Genomic DNA, 21,272 nt, shown 5'->3' with positions numbered 1-21,272 from the left:
TTTGGTTGGATTTTAAAAACATCAATTCAATTATACTCCTTTCTATACAGTATTACTGGAAACACATGGAACGCTGAATTTTTTTCTTTCTGAGTGAGATATCACCACCCTGTAAGAAGAGAGATCAATGGTCTTTGTTAAATAACAATTTAGCAGCATCCTTTTTAACCTGAAATTCAAGCCCTTTTCTCCCCAGGCTTCCTGTCATAAATAATTCCTCTGCGGACATCAGTATTTAAAACAGAAGAACTCTGGTACTTTTAACAAATCCTGCTAGTTAATTTTTCTTTTACCAAACTAGTTGGTTTACATCTCTTAATTACTGAGCAGTAAATTGCTGTTCCTTAAAACACATTTTTTTCAAATGAAGATTTTTATGTTGTCTTAACATATTTCAACTGAGTTGCCTGCAAACATATTTTTATACTACAAAAATATTTAAAGACTTTTTATTGAAAATAAGGCAATTTTTTCTCATATTTTTCATGTTGCTTATGGATATAGAATGATTGCATTATTTAGTTTTGTAATCATAGAAGTTTAAGTTGGAAATAACCTCATAAGTCTTTCATTTTTTCTAGAAAACAAAGTCCTGGGGATACAAAAATCACATCCAAAGGACTAAAACTCATGCCTTTGGCCATTAGTATGTGGTATTTTCCACTTAGGATAGAGAGTGAGTTTGAGGATAGGGGCTGGTTAAGGGAGCACATGGTGAGAAGGAAAAAACTCTGATAGCTTAGCCTTAATGTATGGACTTATGATACCCAAGGTTTGGGTACATTCTCCTCTTTCTTTCTGGTGAATTTTCTGGTGCATCTGCGAATAGCAGGTGTCATATTTATGTGGCCAACCAGTATTGGGTAGGTGAGGGTGTGGCCAGGCCCCTTTTAACTGTGATGGAAGTGTAATGTAATTGAGAGCATAGTAATCTGTCTCCAGGTTCTTTTTTTTGGTGTGCAGCAATGGACAGGCAGTGATGTGTAATAGCTCAGCACCTGGACTCTGGGATTTGTTACCTGAGTTGGAATCCTAACTTGGTCATTTATTACTTGGATAATTTTAGGCAAATTTCATCTTTGCACCTCAATTTTCACATCTTTAAACTGAGGATAATAAGCCTGGCCAGCATGGCTCAGTGGTTGAGTGTCAACCTGTGAACCAGGAGGTCACAGTACAATTCCCAGTCAGGGCACATGCCCAAGTTGTGGGCTCCTCCCCAGTGTGAGGTGTGCAGGAGACAGCTAATCAGTGATTCTCTCATCATCATTGATGTTTCTATCTCTCTCTCCCTCTCCCTTCCTCTCTGAAATCAATAAAAATATATTTAAAAAATAAGATGAGGATAATAATAGTACCTATTTTATTCATTTATTATGAGGATTAAATGACATAAAGTTAACTGCTCAATAAGCAATGACTTTTGTAATGAAAAGGGTTTGGATTTGTTAATCCAGTGTCTGGATTTCAATCTTTGGGCATGGCAATACAGAATTTGGGGCCTCCGTTTTACTATCTCTAAAATGGGATCAGTTATCTCTATTGTCCTGGATCTTGTAGGATTGTTGCAAGGGCAAGAGAGCACATAGAGAGGCTCTCAGGACTGGGAAATTATTAACATTGTACTCTACTTGTGAAATACTTGCTCAGTTAAAATGCATAATGGAACCATAAATCAAAAGTTATACTGTAGTTCTGTACCATGCAGGATTGTTTTGAAGGGACTTGAGATACTTTTCTGGAGGAAGAGAGTGTGTAAAACTTGAACCACCTGCCCTGAGAGGAAGTGGAAACATTAAGACCGTCATCCCCATCTTTCAGCAGGCCGCAGAGCTGAAAGCATGGGCACTGCCTCATTATCCTGATGACTCATAGGGCCAGAGCACTTTCCCTCTCCACTGCTGTTCCTTCAAATTTAATTCATTGTTCTTCAAGATGTCTGCAGTTCCCAGAAATGACGCAAGTGGTGTGTACCCTAGTCAGAGCCTGGACATTTGACTCTCAGGACATTCTCCCAAGAGATCCTGATCCTGCCACTCAGAAATACAGCCCCTAGCAATCCCAGCAAACCCTCTTCTTTCTTAACAGAAATTCAGAGGGTTGTAGCTCTATGGACTCCCTTTTAAAAGTCTTGCAAAGCCTACTTAAAAAGATTGGATATCCCTGCCAAAGCACATGGGTAAAGAATGAGTTCCTTTTGATATTATTTTCATAAGTGACAGTATTTGGCCATCCACAGGGTGGAAAGCAGACACTGGCATAGTTGTTTAAACTCTAAATGAGAGGCACTAGTTAGATCTATTAGCTGACCAGTTAATGCACATCAGTCCTTCGTCAGTCTCTCATCCTTGAAGCAAGCTTGAAATGCTTTTAAGCCTAATCAGAGTAGGAGGCACAGTCTCTGGACATCTTTTGTCACATGAAATAATTTAAAAACAGTAAACATAACACCAAGGAGACAACCCCCCATTGGAAGGGATGTTGGCAAGTAAGGAAGCTCAATGGAAATGTGCCTGACTGGTGAGGCAGCAGCTCCCATTCAAGCCACCTCACGTTTTAATTTTTTTTCACATTCTATTTTTAAATGTCAGGTACTGTATTTTTTTAAAATATATTTTATTGATTTTTTTACAGAGAGGAAGGGAGAGAGATAGAGAGTTAGAAACATCGATGAGAGAGAAACATCGATCAGCCGCCTCCTGCACATCTCCTACTGGGGATGTGCCCGCAACCCAGGTACATGCCCTTGACCGGAATCGAACCCGGGACCTTTCAGTCCACAGGCCAACGCTCTATCCACTGAGCCAAACTGGTTTTGGCCTGTATTTGTTTTAACCAAACAAAAAACTTTCCTCATTATTCTCCCTTCTGTTGTTAACATTTCCCAATATATGTAGGGATGTTAGCATTTGATATTTTATGATAATCTTGTAAAGGACAGGTATTATTTTCCCCATTTCACAGATGAGGATATTGATGATCAGAGAGGTCATTGAACTTGCCCAACAGCACACAGACAGGTCTCACATCCACGTTCCCTGATACCATGCTGATGGGAGCTCCAGGGGTACCGACTCTATGGTGAGGAAACCTTCCAGTGCCTCTGTCTCAGTGCTGACTGCAATAAGAGCCCCCTGAGGTGGATGCAGAGCTGCAGGGTTCCCATGAGAGGCTGTGTGTGTGTGTGAGGGGGGGGGGTGAGAGGGGGAGTGGTAATTTGGAAACATAAAGCACACAAACCTTGCTGTAAGTGGGAAGTGCAGGGAGATGCTTTATTGCAGAGAAACATCACAGCTGCAGTGCTTTTCTCTGAAACAGGCGTCTCACTGTATGAGTCCCAGATTTCCAAAGGAGTATAACCTTTACAAGGTGACTGCTAATCCATCTACAATTGAGCCAGATATTCCCCTCCTGTTGGGTTCTCTTCATAGAGACCCTTATGTCCACTTCTAGATTCTTTCTAATGACAACAATGGCAGCTATGGACTAAGAATTGGACACTTTGCATGTGTTATTGCATTGCTTTTCACATCAATCCTAAGAGAAAAGATCATTCCTATTTTATAGATGAAGAGAATGAAACTTAGAGAGGATAACTTGTCCAAAGTTACTTCACCTGTCCATGGGCAGATGTTCTGGTTACATATTGCCGCATAACAAATTACCCAGAAATCTATTGGCTTATCATAACAATCATTTTATTATATTTCACTATTGTGTGGGACAGGAATTTAGACAGGGTACAGCAGAAATAGCCTTACTTTTCCACGTGACATCAGCTATGGTGGCTTGACTGGGGCTAGAGAATCTATTTTCATGATGGTTCATTCATATGGCCAGCAACTGGACTGTTAGCCAGAGTTATTAGTTCTTTTCCACATGGGCCTCTGCATGTGGCTGCTTGGGTTTTCTCATAGCATGATGGGTAGGTGCCAAGGGTGTGTATTCCAAAAGACAAGAAGTGAAGGCTGCCAATCTCCTAAAGCCATGGTGTCAGTTCTGCTGACTTTTATTGCTCAGGAAGTCACAGAGCTCTTCTAGATTCAAGGAAAGGGAACATAGACCTGACCTCTCATTGGGAGGAATGTCAAAGAATTTGTAGCCATGTTTAATCTACCACAGCAAGGATGAGAATCCAGGTTATAGTCATAACACCATATTGCATCTCAACTAGTTCAATACCAGATGTTGTTTTCAATGACCACATTTGTCTCTTTGTATTCTCATGACTAGACCATGAACAACATAAGGGCAGGGATCTTGCCTTATACATCTCAGGTTAGGTAGAACACCTACCTGAAATATAGTTAGTCTATAATAATAAAAGCGTAATATGCTAATTAGACCAGACAGCTGAATGACCTTCCGAGCATCATTCTGGACGTCCTTCTGGATGAAGCCGCGGCAGCGAGGGCCAAGGCAGAGTGGTTAGTGGCGATCAGGCAGGCAGGAGAGCAGTTAGGGGCGATCAGGCAGGCAGGCGAGTGGTTAGGGGCATCAGGCAGGCAGGCAGGCAGAGTGGTTAGGGGCGATCAGTCCTGGATTGTGAGAGGGATGTCTGACTGCCAGTGGGATAGGGCCTAAACCAGCAGTCAGACATCCCCCAAGGGGTACCGGATTTCGAGAGGGTGCAGGCCGGGCTGAGGGGACCCCCACACCCCTGCCTGTACATGAATATCATGCACTGGCCCTCTAGTGATGCATAAATGAGTGAATGATGGAGAGCTGAGTTCCAGTCCTGGCTCTGATAAGCAACTCTGTTAGCCCAAGCAGGATGTTGAAGTACTCTGGTTCCCTGTACCACTCAGTAAAATAAGGAGATGGAATTAGATTGAACCTAAAGTCTTCCTTTTCCTAGCACTGCCATTGCATTAGTCTGCTCAGGCTGCTAACCAAAACACCTTCTTCCTTCCTTGCAGGTGGCCACTTCTTGCTGCATCCTCATGGAGATTTCCTGAGGATACATATTTTTTTTACATTGGATACGGGATAATTAATAATTGCCATTTATAGCTCATAGATGTGGTATGCGGGGAACAAGGTAACAGTGAGGGGTTCTGTGGTCTCTAGGCTCTGGTGCAGTGGGTGTACCCTGAGGGCTCTAGAAAAGGAGATTACTGTAGTTTCAAAGGTATGTTAGTTCTTTTAGATGCAAAAAGACACTGGACAGGCAAAGATTGACCTTTTTCAAGGAAGCTACAAGCCTAGGACATGACTACCCACAATGACTTCATTTTTAGGAATTTTTATATTCAGACCATCCTATGCAGTTACTTTCAGTCTCTGGGTTTGTAAGACCCACCATGCAAGCCTCCCCTGAGCTTGTCAGGTTTAGTATGTGGACCCTTTTTCATCTATAACATCAATATTTTTAAAAGCCTCCCAGGTGATTCCATTCTGCAGCCGGGTTGATGATTTCTTATCTAGAGTTAAAGGTGCTAGATTACTGGCTGCTATGGAATGATAAGAAATTAAGGATCACAAGCTGACAGCCACTAAATAACTTGGGTGTGGGTTGTGTGGTATGTTGAATAATAGCTTTCCAAAGAGTCCACATCATAATCCTCAGACTCTGGGAATGTGTTAGGTTACAAGGCAAAGGGGACTATAGGGTGCAAATCAACTGACTTTAAACTGGGGGAGATGATCCTGGGTTATCCAAGTAGGACCATGTAATCACAGGGGCCTTAGAAAGTGGAAGAGGAAGGTAGAGAAGAGTCAGAGAGCGAGATGTGGCTAAGGAAGAATAATCAAAGAGGTGAAACGCTGGTTTTGAAGATGGGGAGAGCACCATGAGCCAAGGAGTGTGAGATACTTTTAGGAGCTGGAAAAGGCTAAATAAATAAATAAATAAATAAATAAGTAAATAAATAAATAAAAGGATTTGCGCCTAGAGTCTCCAGAAAGGACTGCAGCCCTGCTGACAACTTGATTTCTCCTAGTGGCAGACTTCTGACCTCACGGTGGCTTTAAGCCACTGAGCTTGTGGTAACTTGTTACAGCAGCCTCAGGAAACTAGTATAGATGGTCAGTTCAGGAGAGCTTCCTGGAGGAGGTAAATCTCGAGAAACTTTTGCAGGGACATTGTTGGTGGAGAAAAACTCTGCGTAATAGACGTTGGAATTTTAGTCCATCAGAAAAATAAATAAATACATAAATAAATTAATTAAACAAATTTAAAAAAAACCATAAGCAATCTCAATGCTGTATAACACTTACCAAGAATGTTTAAAATCAAAAGTCAGAGGAATAAAACAGTATTGTGTGATTGCCACTAAATTCCCCAATGGCGTCAGAGGGAAAAATCCTCGGGAATTTTTATCAGTAATGTTACTTGAATTGTGATCACTTCACAGATTTAAAGGCTGACGAAACATTTGTTATACCTGGATGGTTTTAAACTACTTAAGTCAGCAAAGAGAGCAGATAGGATCTGTAGCTTCCACACAGCTCATCACCTGAATGCAAACTGGAGCTTAATGCTCCTATCACTCTCCTTTAATCAGGTCTCCAGACTCTGCTGATTTCTTTTCATTGGATCCTCCTGAATAAAAAATAATTGGATAATCTCTCTCTCTCTCTCTCTCTCTCTCTCTCTCTCTCTCTCTCTCTCACACACACACACACACACACACAGAGAGAGAGAGAGAGAGAGAGAGAGAGAATGAGAGAGCAAAAAAAGTCTCTCTATATAAATTTGTTCATTAAAGTATATTTATGAGGATCTGTGTATGACATGAACTGTATTAGGGATACATCAATTAATGAGACAGGCAAGAGGTGGTATATTTGGGGTTCTGATCAGCTTAGAGAGTACATTGGACAAAACTCCATGGCTTAAAATAAGGTCCATAGCTACTTGTTTAAGTGCACATTGCAGTACTTCTCAAACGTTAATGCTCTTAGAAGTTATCTGAGGATCTTGTAGAAATACAGATCCCTATACAGTAGGAAAGCTCTGTTGTCCCAGCTCCCCTGAGTGTGCATGTCTGAGAGAGGATGCAGACTGCAGAAGGATGTACCTGTGCATCAGCCCCAGGGCCAACATAAGGGGCCCCAGTTGGGGTGAACTGCGATGCCCGTTGCTGGGTGGGTATATGTTTTGAGGCTAAGGAGGGTAGATGCATCCTAGTACAACCTTCCAGGCTGCTCTTCTGATTATTTTCCATCAAGGTCGTACTGCTTTTAGCTTTTTAGCTCAGTAATAGCAGCCGCCTCACACCCCGCCAGACACCCCTCTCCCCCCGCTCCACCTCCCTTCTCTCCCCGTCTAGCTGAGCACATCCCCTGGCCAGGCCAGCAGAGCCAGCTCATTAAGTGACCGCTGAAGCTCTCTGTGACCCGCCAGCCAGCCAGGGAGGCGCTGGCCGAGGAGGGTGGGCTCTTCAGAGGCCCTCTTTCCCCTCTCTCCCTCCTCCCACCTTCCCCTGGCTGTCAGTGGCAGTGCCTGCGGCAGAGCCGCCCTCTGCAGCAGCCCCTGGCACTTGGCTCGCACTTCTGGGCGCTGTCCATGGTTGCAGCATCCTTAGGCGCGCCACGTCAGGAGGCCGCAGCAGGGCCCTGCGATTGGCCCAGGCGCCCTTGCCATCCCCCGACACACCCGCCCCCGGGTGCAGGGCTCGAGCTCCCGCCCCGCAGGCGCGTGCGGGCGAGCGCGCCGGGCGCGCCCTGGGACTTCCGGCGGCACACCCACTTCCCTTAATAGGAAAGAGTCCGGTGCCCCGAGGGGCCGGCGTAGCTCAGGGGTGGGGCTGGGAACCTTAGGACCGACCGCCCCGGGCGCAGCCACAGCCGCCTCCGAGCGGCAGGAGGGAGCAGAAGGTCGCTGCGCCACAGGAGGCCACTACCCGGAGATCCCGCGCCTCTCCTCCGACTGAGGTCTTCCTCCGCACCCCTCCGGGTACCCCTGGTCCAAACCTCACAGCAATATGGAAGAATTTTTGCAACGCGCCAAGTCTAAACTGGTAAGTTGAGGAAGCGAGGCGTGTGTGCGTGTCTCTCTCTCTCTCTCTCTCTCTCTCTCTCTCTCTCTCTCTCTCTCTCTCTCTTCTAATGGATAGGAAAGGGCATTGCAGTAGAAGAGGCAGAAACAACTTTGCCACTTAGTTGTCAGGGTATGCGGGCTGTATGCTGGCACGGATCTCTGGAACTCTGGTGTTTTCAGCAAGCAGTCTGCCTCCAGAATCCTTCCCTGCGCCAGACAGAACGCCGACCTGGGGGTGGTCATAGCCTAGCTCAAGTTGTGTGTCCAGTTTGGTTCCTTCAGCCTGAGGTTGGAGAGAGGCAGATCCAGCCAAATCTGCATTTTACTCCTGAAGGCTCGAGGAGGAATGGGTGTGGTGCCCCTTGGGAAAAAGAGCCCAGCCTCTGCAGACGCAATAGGTGTCAGTGTAAAAGGAAAGTAAGGATCTCTTAGAGCCGGCTTTAGCTGGAGGTGGTGGCAAAGCATAAGTGAGGAAGTCAGGGTGCCAACTAGGAAGGACGTGTGCCCATACGCAGTTTATGCAAACATACCTCACACAGAGCTTGCTCCAGGGCAGGAGTTGGGGATATTCTAATGTGAATCCTGTGTCTCTTGGGTCCCTATTCAGATCTGTAATTTGGGACAGAAAGAGAAGGGGACAGCCCCAACTGTTGCTGGCCATGTGCATTTTGCCAGACTGGCTCTCCTGGGAGAGACCAGCGTGTTGGTCGGCTGTGTTTAACTGTTTCACTGTACAAAGAGTGCACAAAAAATTTATGTTGACAGTTGTTACATTCTAGCAGTTTCCTAATTCCGAATTGTTTTGGCTCTCCATCATAGCATCAACAAACATAATGGAAATGTTTCTGTTTCTACACTTAAAAAAAAAAGCCTCTGCCCATTTAGAAGCAATATCTTTAATGAACAGTGAAAGCACCTTTTATGGGCCTGGCATTGGAGGAAATGCATAATTTATGATGCCTTTAACCTTTAAACCTTCAGAAAAGCCAAAATATAAAGTCTGCATTAAGGTGATGTCTTAATCACAAGGCAGGATATTTGCAGGCTTATTCCTGTAACTCACCCTCCAACAACAAAGGGAGTGCGGAGGAAAGTGTGATTTTTGCAATGGCTTAACTGTAAGTATCTTTAAAAAGACCATTAAAGTTGATTAATGCTAATATAAGTACTTTGTTTTCTACCGTAAGCCTCACAGAGAATGGAAGGTTTGCTGGAATTTCAGAATTGAGAAAATATGTGATCATTTCTGTGTTTGTTGCTGACCCCCTTATGAGTTTCACATGAGCATTAGAAGGAAAATACTGATTGCAGAAACTCCCTTGCATTTCTGATATTATACATGGGCCCTGAGTTCTTGACCTGATAATGAGTGAGAGATGGTTAAAAAGGAAAGTCAATTTTGGCAGCTTATTTATTTGTTTTTTGTGTGGATGAAAATGAATGGTTGATCAACGATAACTGCAGTTTTAGACCGCACCTGTACTCTGCTCGCCTTATGTACTCTGCTCGCCAATAAACGTTTAGATTGTGGGGTCTCATGTGAGCAAGAGGCTTGTCTCATTTCTGAAGAGCAATTGCTGGAATAAAAAGTGCCTATTTCAGAGTAATCAGTTTAGAGTCATGTGTAAGTTTATTTACCGAGTCCCTTCATTAGACGAGCAATTGCTCTACATCATTAAAAAAAAAAAAAAAAAGACAGTAAAAAGAAGTGGTTGTTTGAAATACTGATCCCAGTCTACTGCTTTAGCCAGAAGAACAATTACTGCTAATTGTGTGTTTTTCTTGGAATAGATTTCCTGTTGGAGATCACAGTTAGCCTTTCATATTCGGCCACAGCAAAGGTGATTGGGTCACATTTTCTCTGACAAACTACATTTTCTAGGTAAAAAAAAATATTTTTTTGACTTAATATGCAACATTCAGCTATTGTAATAAATAACTTTTGTTTTAGAGGATGGATAGCCTTTGTTTAGGAGGGAAAAATTGAATAAATAATTATGAAATTTATTTGTGAGTTTATTCATAATAAAATAGTAGGATTGTTTAAAAATTGGGCTATTTTTGGGAAGCATTTTAAGGAGAAGAAATTATGTTGGATTTCACTTAAGCTTTATTAGGCCAGAATTAAATAGAATTTAGATGTTATATTTAAGCTGTTTTCCATCAGAAGCTAATACAGATTTATTTATATGATACCTAGACAAACTCTAATTGGCAGATTTTTTTCTACCTACTTCACTTCTTTGATATTCTACCAGCATACGATATATATCTTTGAATGCTTTGAAATTGTCAATGTCCCTTCCAAACTCATAATGTAACCTCATCATCATTGGAGCTAGCTAATTTCAATAGGCCAAAGGAATTTAAAATTCCTAAGTGGAATTGATATTAGCCATTGCTAAAATCTCCCATCATCAGACTTTGGAGAAATTGTTTGTGTGCCTTTAATTCCCAACTAGGAGCATTTATCATTTATCTGTCATTGTGAGGAGAGGAGAGGTTTCCCATTCTAGGCCAGGCCCTTGGGTTGAGCAGACATCTCTGAAGCAGAGAGGTGCTTTTGAATTTTTATCAGGTAGTTTGGAGATGATTTCTGTTGAAATCGAGAGAGCCCTCTCTCAATTCTATTTATCATGCCAGTTTGGTTTTGCAAGTCTTTAAACTGAGGCAGATTCGCTGACAATCCCAATCCCCCTTTCCCCTAAATCTCCTTCTAATACCACCTGAGAATAGATGAAACTGATCCTAAATGGCAAAAGTAAACCCCAAGTGTGGCGTCAGAGGCATTGCCCTCTCCTGGAGCTCAAATACTTCTCTAGGGGGCCTGCCTTCTGCCTTGTTAGGACAGGCGTGGGTGTTGGGAGCTATTTCATAAAAAAAGAAAAACCCAGACTGAAGGTGGAAGGCAGCAGGAGACTGGTTCCTGCCATGCACAGTCTCCAGCAATGCTACTTTCTTGATAAAGAAGGAATTGACACAATAACCATTAAAACAATCAAGACAGAGTAAGCAGCATGAGAGCTAGACCCCAAAGCAGTAGAGCTGGTAATCAAAGGGTGATGTTTGTTACTTTGGTTCACTAACCCAGGTGAGAACCCAGATGTTTCTCATCTGGACACTTACTGCTAGCACTAGAAATGAAAGTGAAAACATTTTCTTTTTCTCTTGCCACTGCCCACCTGGCTTTTCTTCCACTTGCCTATTCTGAGCTGGAATAGGGAAAGAGATCAAATCCGGTAGTTCCAGGTCAGCTCTTAAGTTTCAGCCATGCTTTTCATTTTAGTTACACAAGTCTATGGTGGTGTCTCAGTCATTCTCTAGTTATACTATTTCTATGGTAAGAGAAATTGAAGACAGGTAAGAATGAGAACTTCCTGCCCTAGGCTCTAATTTGGGAACTGTTTTCCAGTTTCATGGTGGCCAGCTCAGAAAAATATTTAGGCCCAGACAAAATATTCAGGCCTCATGATGGCAGTAAACAGTCCAAGTCCCCATGAACTCTGGGAAGGGTGGGGGTGGGAGGAGGTAGATGGGGCTCTGGCTGGCAGAAAGCCATGGTTCCCACACTGAGTAGATTGGCTGCTGAGCCTCTCCCACTGCCCAGACCCCACAGGCTGATGTAATTCAAGCAGCTGCTCAAGGCCATGGCGAGGTGGGGGAGGGCCTCTGCAGCACACTGCCCTAAGTTGTAGGTCATGCCAGCCTTGGGTGTGTGTGGCCAGAGTGTCAGCTGCTACCGGAAGGATATAGGGCATATTAATGCCTTAGGAATGCTGTTTTCAAAGACAGGGTGGGGACAGGGCTACCACTACCGTCTGGGGAACGCATCTGCCACTTCAGCAAGTGACAACTGCAGGTGGAGGGCTCATATCTGCAGTGGGTATTGGCCAATAGGTGGACTTCTTCAGAAGAAAAGTTCTGGGTGACCTACCTGCCAACTTATACTCCGTGGTATGTGGTCTAGAGACAAGAAGGCACACTCAAAACTCTACATGAACAACCACATTAGAGTTTATAGAGGGGCTGGGGTTTTAAACAAGAAAGAAAAACACTGCAGCATGCCCACAGACTAATCATCTTGACTAGAAATTGGGTGAATCTTTTCTTCCTGATTTCCTTTATGGGAAGAAGGTGGTGCGTGTCAATAAAAAACGTCTTTAAAGGGAAAGAGCCATACCTTTCAAAGAGCCGCTGTGGTGAGGATTGGCAACCGTGAGATGCTGGCAGAGCAGTTTCCCTTGGCGAGCTGAGCTCATTCTGATCAGCGTCCATGGGATCAGTTCCTGCCCCATCATGAGTGAGAGCTGGTGCATTTGAGACTGTGCCTCTTGCCAGAGCATCCTGAGCAGGAAACTCAGGAACCCAAGCTCTTCTGTGAATGTGGAGCCACCCCTCAGGGCCCGATGAGAAAAATGCCCTTGGCGGATTTAGGCCAGGAGTCAGCTCCATTTCTCACTGCTGGAGTTTTCAGACCATGAGCTGTGAATGTCCCAGCTTCAGGGCCGCAGAGGAGACCAGGCTTTTCCCTTGTGAATCTCAGAGTGGATTGGTCTGCCTTGATGGTGAAGAATTGGTCACTCCCATTCAGACAGCACCTAGGTTCTTGAAGGATGGGCTCAGGTGAGTGAGGACACCCTTTAATCAGTGATTTGGGAATATTTTATGCTGACTAGGTAAAAAAGTAACGGCGTTGGTCCTAGAAACCTGTTTGTTTCTATGAAGCCTTTATCTGGGCAGATAGTGACATCATTTTGGGTTTGGTGTACTTCTCTGGGGAGCTCTTGTAAGCAATGGTGTCTTGGTGATGAAGGCCTCACTCTTTCCTTACATCCAGTCCTCCTTGGAGTGTTGGCTGAGCAAAAAAAAAAAAAAAAAAAAAAAAAAAAAAAAAAAAAATGGCGAGGGAGGAATACCTGGGTCTGGATGGAGGTTTCAAAAGAGGAAAGAACATATGGGGACTGGAGAGGTAAAGTGCATGGTGTTGCCTTGGTTGGTGATTCTTTTTCGAACCCTGGGGCTTATGGGAGAGTCGTGGAGTTTAGAGTCTTTGAAAAGAATCTGGGAGGGACAGGGCTGATATAGTCACATGGACTTCGAATGATGGGCACCCTCTAAGTTTGTGCAGTACACAACCTACACAGTCCAACAGGGCTGCCTTGCCATGGGTCCCACAGCAGCCTACTTAACATCTCCTGCAAAGTCCCAGATCCACTTCTGTCTGAGCCCTGTGGCTTTTGGCTTTGATTTCCAGGGAAAGTTAATCTCTCATCTTAAGAACTTTTGGGAGGTTAACTGACCCCTAGATTGCCCAGGAAAATCAGACTCATGAACGTTTGGTTAGAAAAACAAAGCTCATAAAAAAAGCCTTGAGTTTTTAATATGAAAAATGGGATAATGATGCCTACTTTGCGGGGCTTGTTGTAAAGCCAAAATAATATACCTACAACCCATAGCACAGAACCTGGAACGATGGTTGCTCCTCCCCATTTGCCCCCAAGTTGGTCCTTTTCTTCAATTCCTTATCTCAGTGAATAACATTGTTATTCATTCATTTTCTTCAACTTGGAATTTCCTTCTCCTCTATCCTGCCAAGCAGTGGCCAGCTAACCGGTTGGTCTCCTGCAAACCACTCTCCCACTGCTATAAGGTATATCGCTGTGAAAGCATCTTTCACACTTTCCCTCCCCTTTCTTAAAACCTCAGTCGCTTCCCATTGCTCTTAGGAGAATGAACAGACAACACTCTTAATTTCACCCTGGGCTCTGGCCCAGTTGGCTGTCCAGTGTCTGCTGGCTTCTTCTCTTGCTCCCCCGCCCCTCCCCCGGCTTAAATAACTCCTACCTCTTCTTTACATCAAGTGCAGAAAAAGGGATGACTTTGCTGAACGATACCTCCCCCCCCCCCCCATTTCATGTCTATAAGTCAGGTGTTTTATTGTTTGCTTGTTTTGCAATGCTTTTAGCTCACTTATCTCAGCTTGTCATTATATCTTTATTTGGCATGTTTATTTGATTGATGAAAGTATGGACCAGGACATGGTATCTCCAGGGCCTGGTACAGTGCCTGAAGCTCACTAAGTAGGGGTGTGTGTGTGTGTGTGTGTGTGTGTGTGTGTGTGTGTGTGTGTTTTGCCGGGGAGGCAATGAATCATGCCATATTATCATTAATTAAGTACAAAGACCTTCCAATTCTGTTACCTAGAGATCATTTCACTTCCTGCTCTGTTTGACAGTCTCTCTCCTCAGGAAAGAGAAATGCCTGGTTTATTGCCTTTCCATTAACAAAACTATTGGTGAGCTGAGGGGCAAAGCTATTGGCATCTTTTATCTGAACCACATCAAAAGAACCAGGATGTCCCTTTCTGTTGCTGATCACACCAATTCTTCCCAAATTAGCACCTCCCATTACCATATACGTGTTAACAGTATCAAAGTTGTTGAAATCGGTAATCTTGCCAGTCAGTTTTCAAATCAATCTGAATGGATGAAGGGATCTGGGTAGTGGAAAGTCACCAGATGAGGGATTTATTTTGTGTCTACAAAGATCTTTCTTACTTTGCACAACTTGCACTTGGCCTCCTCAAGTGTGATACAATAAACAACAAAGCCACCCTTGGTGCCATAAATCAGAGGGAAATGCTCTATGGTCTTGTCAATGCTGATGACGTCCACAAAACCACCAGTCTAGGCTGTATCAGTTCAGACCTCAATCTTAATGAATGGCTTCATGCAGATATTCTTTACTTCACTGCCTGTCAGGGCAGATTTAAGTCTGTTCCTTAGAAAAAGATGCAGGGCAAATATTCTCTCAGCTTTTGGGGATCAGTTGATAGATGAGGAACAAAAACACCCATCAGTTTATCCAGCATCCAAAGCTTTGGAGTTGCTATATACTTCAGATGCTTCTTGGGACCAGGAGCCATGACTCTACTAAGCACAAAAAGAGCAAAGTGTTTTCAGACTGAATAAAGTCATAGGGCAAAAGTCTTGCTCAAACTGGGACACATGGTAGTGGCTCAGTAAAAATGAGTAAGTGGACGAACAGATATAGACTCTTAGAGGTCTGAATCTGAAGAAGGGCTGGTGACAGTGTGCAGGACCCAGGTTGGTTGAGTGGAAGGTGGTGAGAGACATTTAGATCACTTTGCACAGAGTAGGTACTTTATACTAAATGTTACTGCAAAATAACAAGGCTAGCCCTGGCCAGGTGGCTTAATTGATTTTAGTTGGTTGGAGTGTTCTCCCATATACCAAAAAGTTGCAGGTTCGATCCCCAGTTCGGGCACATACAGGAGGCAACCAATCTCTCTCTCTCTCTCTCTCTCTCTCTCTCTCTCTCTCTCTCTCTCTCTCTCCCTCCCTCCCTCCATCCCTCCCTCTAAAAAAAAATCAATGAAAACATACCCTCATCTGAATATTTAAAAAAAAGAAGAAGAAAAACAAAATAACAAGGGTAGCTTTTATGCAAGGCTGAATGGAATGCATATGGTCTTGAATATATTTTGGCAACAGGTCTTGTTTAGTTTAGGGTGTATCTACTCACATTTCAGAATTAGCTTTTTTAGCAATTAATATATTATGCAGATACATCAAAACAAGTGGCTGAAAGTAGACATCAATAAATCAAAAGCATATCTGTGTTATCATCCTTTATGATTGGTGAATTCCCTGGGAGCAGTAAGAACCACACATTTCTATACCTGAGCCCCCAACCCGGTAACATGAAGCAGCCTGTAGTAAAAGTTGCCAGCTCTGATAGGAAGGTTTAGGAAGAATCTCGGAGAGCACTTTTGGATTTGGAGGAACCTTAAAGATCCTGTTGTCCTCCTCACTTCTTTCCCTGATCGTGTGGACTCCAGGGGCCAGATGTCTGATTTCAAAGCCTGACGTTGCCATTTTTACTTATTCATCAGGCAATTACTTACTCATCAGGCAACTTCACACTTTTCTGAGCCTCGGTTCCTTCATCTGTGACGTGAGAACAATAATAGCACTCCCCACCCAGGGCTGTTGCAGGTATGCTTGTACTAAGATGAGAATGTGTTCTTCATCCACAATAATAAAAGCATGATGGGAGCCACTGATGACAAGAGAGCCAGAAAGCCCTGTTTAGCAACAGGGGCAATGGTTCGCTCCCTTTCCTTCAACTAAAATTTGTTGACTATCTATAAGAGTTACATTTTTGTACGTTGATACATTGATTTGAAAACTCAGTGCCCACCATGGTCTTGTGAGGTAGCCATTATTCTCCTTTTGCAGGCTCAGTGAGGTTGGCCCAAGGTTCCACGGCCACTAAAGAGCAGAGGCTTTGTCCCAAATCACCTGATTCCAGTTCCAGGACCCTTCCCCTCATCTGTAAGTACCTCTTCCCACCAGATGTCCTGGAACATTTCATTCTTTTTAAATGAAAAGTGAACAATTTGACACATTGATAGGAGGGTTGAGGGGTAAGTTCACTTGACCCAAGAGAGATTCATTTCTCTGTGTTGACTGTTTTATATTAAAAACCCTCAGATAACTGAGGAATCAACCAAGGTTGTGAGCACAACTTTTGGTTTTGCAGATTTCTTCATTGTTGCCACTCGCTTGCTGGAGACTGGAAGGATTACTTGGATGGTTGATTGTAAGGTGGGTGAGCTCACCCCAGGTGACACAGCTAGTAAGGAGAAGGGCTGGCATTGGGGCTCAGTTCTCAGCTGTGCGGACAAGTCCTCCAGCTGAGTAATGTCCCAGAAACTGCTGGTTATACTTAAGATGCATGTAGGAGCACAGAAAAAGGGAGAGAAAGGAAAAAGGAGAGGAGGTGGAAGGGAAGGAAAACAGGAGAAAAGAGAAGAATCAAATGATTCAGGGAGGAAGCAAGTTTGAAAAGTGGTGAGAGAGAGAGAAGAAAATCCTTCCAAAATCCAGGCTAGAATGAGTTGCAAGAGGCACAGTTCATGTGCCCGGAGTTCACTAATTTGGCAGCATCAGCCAACCTAAAGTCTCCTGAAAACCGGGAATTAGGCAAAGGCAGCTTTCTTTCAGGCAAGTAGTGAAACATACCTTTATACTTAGTTCTGTTCTCACGGCAAAATGTCCAAACTCCATTTCTGAGCCCCTTCATGAGGCTATACCTGTAAGTCATTTAGAAAATGCTAGGAACCCAGCAAAGACTCGGGGAACGTTAGCTATAAAAATCATCGTCACTATAAAAATCATCGTCATTTAGTAACTTGCGCTTTGACAAGCTTGGTTTTCTCAGCTGGGGGTGATGGAAGGAGAGGCTGCCAAAGGCTGTAATTGCTGGTAACTTACAATGGAAGAATTACACAAACAAAACCAAAATCAAACAGAACCTATAAGAAGCAGACCCAGGCCCTCCCTTAGTACCCTTTCATCTGTTGTGGGGTACATAAATAGTGCTAAATATCTGCACAGCTTCTGGGGACCATAATATCAGTGAGGTCAAGTCCATCACTGATGTTCACAGTAATGGCCCTGAATCATCACAGAAGGAAGATCATTTAAGCTCAGTGTCCCATTTAAGGAGAAAAGTGGGGGTACTCAAGCAATTTCAGAAAAATTTCCAACTTAGCTAATTAAAATAGAAAAGAAATTGTCACATGGAGGGTAAGCTGTGGCTGTCTGGAAAAGTCCCTTGCATAGGAGACCTCCTTCTTGAGTGAAGCCAGCTAAGTGAAATGTCATGGTTTATAACAAGTGAGTCAGGAGTCGGGACGGACAGTGTTGGGGCTGAAGTTGTAAGCCTGATCGGGAAGGTATAGGTAGGCCTGAGGCAGGTACAGGACATGAGAAACCCTACTCCCCACCCCCATCCTAAGTTCACGGCTAAACCTGGTTCCGGACTCTACAGCAGAGCTGCAGGAGGGCCCAGGGGCCTGTAAAATAAGGTCCCTAAGAACAGCCTGAGGGCTGATGGGCTTTCACTTATTTAAAAGGTTTTTATGGAAGGGTTCCCATTCATAAGAACCATTTCGAAGGACTTATATGCATGCATATAAGCATCACCAATGGACACAAGACACTGCGGGGGAGGGTAAGGGCATGTGCCGGGGGGTAAGGGAGGCCGGGGGATGGATGGTGAATGGGGGAAAAAAGGAGACATATGTACTACTATTTGTAATACTTTAAACAAGAAAATAATTTTTTTAAAAAAAAAGAACCATTTTCTTCAGGTGAAAAAACAGGACTTCTCGGATGAGTGATTTTTTTTTCTTTAAAAGAAAAGTCCAGTTGTTTTGCTGTGAAACTTTATCTAACAATTAATTAAAGGGTACAAAAGAGATATGTGTATGCCTGCCTCTTGCTCTCCAAAATGGAAAAGAAGGAAGAGCTGAGGCAGAGGTGTTTCCTGCATGTAGAAACAGCGTTACATTCTTCAAACACACATTCTCTAGCAAGGGGTCAGTGGTGCTGGCCAGACGGCACCTGGCTCTGGGAAGACAGAAGTGTCACAGCAGGTGGACAGATCAGCTGCTGTCGGCCATGGGTAAATCTGAGAGGACACATGCCCAGCTGCTCCCCTGGGAGACAGTGTCCCAGGGCCCCTCTCCAGGGAGGCAAGGGGGCTGGTCTCTACCCTCCCATCCCGCATTCTCTGCTTCCCCCCACCCCCCTCCCGGCCCTGAGCAGCCCAATTTGCTTTGCAAGCAGCATTCCCTGGCTGAGCTACCAGGGGGGATTCTTTCACCCTTTGGCGGCTACAATATAAACAGACTCCCAGAGGCACGGCCTGTTGGAGGGCTGGATTATTTCAGGGCAAGGTGAGCAGTATTCCAACTAATTCTTGTGGATTAATACAAGCCTACCCTTTGATTCAGGTTTCCGTGTTTTATGTTTTGAGTGTTTATCAAGATCATTGGGAGGAATTTTTGTTTGTTTAATTTTAGGTTGTGGACAAACGGAAAGGCTGGTCTTAGGAAATGTATAAAGGTCACAGAAAAGGTGACTAGGAGGGAGAATTTTATCCTCTAGCTGCATATTCCCTCTATTTGTTCATCGTGCATTTGTTTTGTAAGACCCTAACGTAAAGCCGTGCGTGATCCAAGTAATTTCAGTGGCTCCGTTACTGTGTCCTGGCCACTTGGCCGATACCCTTGGCCTGTGGCCTGAAGTGCCATCATCCTTGGCTCCAGTCTCCAGAAAAACTGACATAAACTCATGGAGTTGGATGCAGGTCACAATGCCACTCCAGAATGGGCTTTTAAAATATTTTGAAAAATTCATTAGCTCTCCAAAGCATTAGGACAGCCTGAGCCTTATGGAGGGAAAAAATGTGTTGCTCACTCCTGTGGCACCATTTCATGCCCAAATAGCCTGCTGACCAAGCATGACATCGCTGTAGAAACCAGCTCACACTCAGAGAGCTTCCTGAGCTAGCACTCACGTAGTCTGCTTTGAAGAATATCACAAACAGTGAGCCGGGCTGGTTACTACTGGCTCCTGGGTTGGACTTTGGCCATCGGCGAGATTTGTATCTAGCCACCCTGATCACTCCGTCACACTAGACTCACGCTGACCTGTCACTTCAGAGAGCCGTGTGGACAACAGGCATAGTATAACAACTAAAAGCTTTAGTCGTTTATTAGTGAGTTCTTGCTGTGAAACTGTTAGTTATCATAATCACAGACCGAACGTAGGAACTATTGTGGAAGGATGAATCTTCAACTGAAACAGATGGCTTTAGACTTTGTGCATTTTCACCTCCTGGTATTATGTTTTAGGCTTCATTGATTTATAATAGAATAAATAAACATTAAAGCAAATTTGGGAAATAAAGGAAGGCTGAAAAATGAACTGTGGATAATAGAAAAAGTAAAAATTACCCACTTTCATTGAAGCATGACTCTTGGCAATATCTCTTAGTCTTTCTTTCCTGTGCATAGGATTAAAATAGGATATTTATATATTTTGGCATCTTGATTTTTATTGTACTTAACATTATTTGTTAAACAATTCTTTGTTATTACAGAGTATTCCAAATCAGCATCTTAAATAATAAAAAAGATATTCTATGGATAAACATGTTGATTATCTCTCCTTTTTGATATTGTTAATTGCATTAAAAAGTTGTTGTGCCTAACACATTTTATCCTGTTTAAGATTGTGTCCTTAAAATAGCTTTTCAAATATGTAACTATTGGAGCAAAAGATATAAATATTCTCAAGTTTCTTGATAAATCTGTCCAACTGGATGAAATCCACCAAATTTCAAGACTCAGAGAAGTTCAGGAAGGTTAACTTGTCCCACAGAACACTGTGACCGAGCCAAGCATAATTTTCAGATCTCTTGGCACCTAGATCTGTGCTCCTGACAAATTGGCGAGGTTGCACAGAATAGTGGGGAGAGTGCTATGCTAATTTTTAAAATGTGGATCTGAGCAAATAACCGAAGCTGCCTTGCTGCTAAATTAAGGTGAACATAATACAGTCTGGGCTATGCCAAGTACAGCTGTTCTTTGAGATCATGCAGTAGAATCTGACTCGAAAGGCCACTTCCTCTTTTTCTTTTCACTTCCGCTCTCAATTATTTCAAAAGGATTGAGCCTTATGGAGCAGTCAAGCCAGTTGCTGTTGTACTTGGTGTGGTAATTCAAGTGCCATGGTATTGTACTTCATAACTGCTTCTACCTATGCAATCTCATTTGATCAACCTTGGATAAGGACATGTTTTATATTTACATCACAGACGAGAGAACAAGGTCAGCGAGGGGACATGCAGCCTTGCCCAAGGACATGCAGCTAGTAAATGGCAAAGTGGCTGTAGAATGTCTTCTGGGTTTCAAGCCCTTTATGCCAATAGGATCTGTAAGAACAAAACTTGGCCCCCACTTTCAAAAAGTAGTTTGAAAGTTTCATTGAGATTTTGGTTGGTTTGGATTCATCTTCATAAAAGAAAACGGCCAAGTGAAAATACAGGGCACTTTTCCAAGAGGAAAATATCCGATGATGAAACAAATGCATACTGTAGCTGTGTTACAGGAAAGCAAGTCCACAGAGCTTTGGAGTTTTGTGTGATGAACTCGAACATTTCGCAAGCGTGAGATGAATGGATGTGTGTTTGGTGGAAACATGCTGAGCTCCACAGGCGCTGGGGACCAAGTGTCAGCTGTGACGGGAAGGGGCTCCTGAGAGGCCGGTCTCTGGAGGGCCTGTGGGCAACAGGTGATGGGATGTCACTTACGTTGACTTCAGTTGAGAGTTTTATGTAATGGGGGGACGGAAGTTTAATTGCCTGTAATATCAGCTCTTTCCTTGCTATCGAGGAGGTGTAATTCTGTGAA

The 21,272-nt window shown here is 43.6% G+C and overlaps 1 protein-coding gene and 1 pseudogene across 12 annotated transcripts in view; one reads left to right on the top strand and one right to left on the bottom strand.

Moving 5' to 3' along the window:
• The first annotated feature begins 7,703 nt into the window (after positions 1 to 7,703).
• Positions 7,704 to 21,272, top strand: part of PRUNE2 (prune homolog 2 with BCH domain) — a 218,409-nt gene continuing 204,840 nt past the window's right edge. For 6 of the 12 annotated variants that reach the window (XM_059656954.1, XM_059656951.1, XM_059656955.1 and 3 more), the window contains exon 1: positions 7,710 to 7,964. In XM_059656954.1, coding sequence (XP_059512937.1) covers positions 7,929 to 7,964 — 36 coding nt within the window. In that variant the 5' untranslated portion in view covers positions 7,710 to 7,928. Of the gene's footprint in view, positions 7,965 to 21,272 lie in introns of all 12 variants that reach the window. The other 6 variants (XM_059656960.1, XM_059656961.1, XM_059656959.1 and 3 more) reach the window with 3 other exon arrangements.
• LOC132212658 (small ribosomal subunit protein eS4-like) lies at positions 14,229 to 14,909 on the bottom strand (annotated as a pseudogene).

Source organism: Myotis daubentonii, chromosome 11 (genome assembly GCF_963259705.1).
Source record: "Myotis daubentonii chromosome 11, mMyoDau2.1, whole genome shotgun sequence".
NCBI classification, from domain to species: Eukaryota; Metazoa; Chordata; class Mammalia; order Chiroptera; family Vespertilionidae; genus Myotis; species Myotis daubentonii.
Note: the sequence above shows the minus strand (reverse complement) of the source record. Positions and strands in the feature narration are given on the sequence as shown.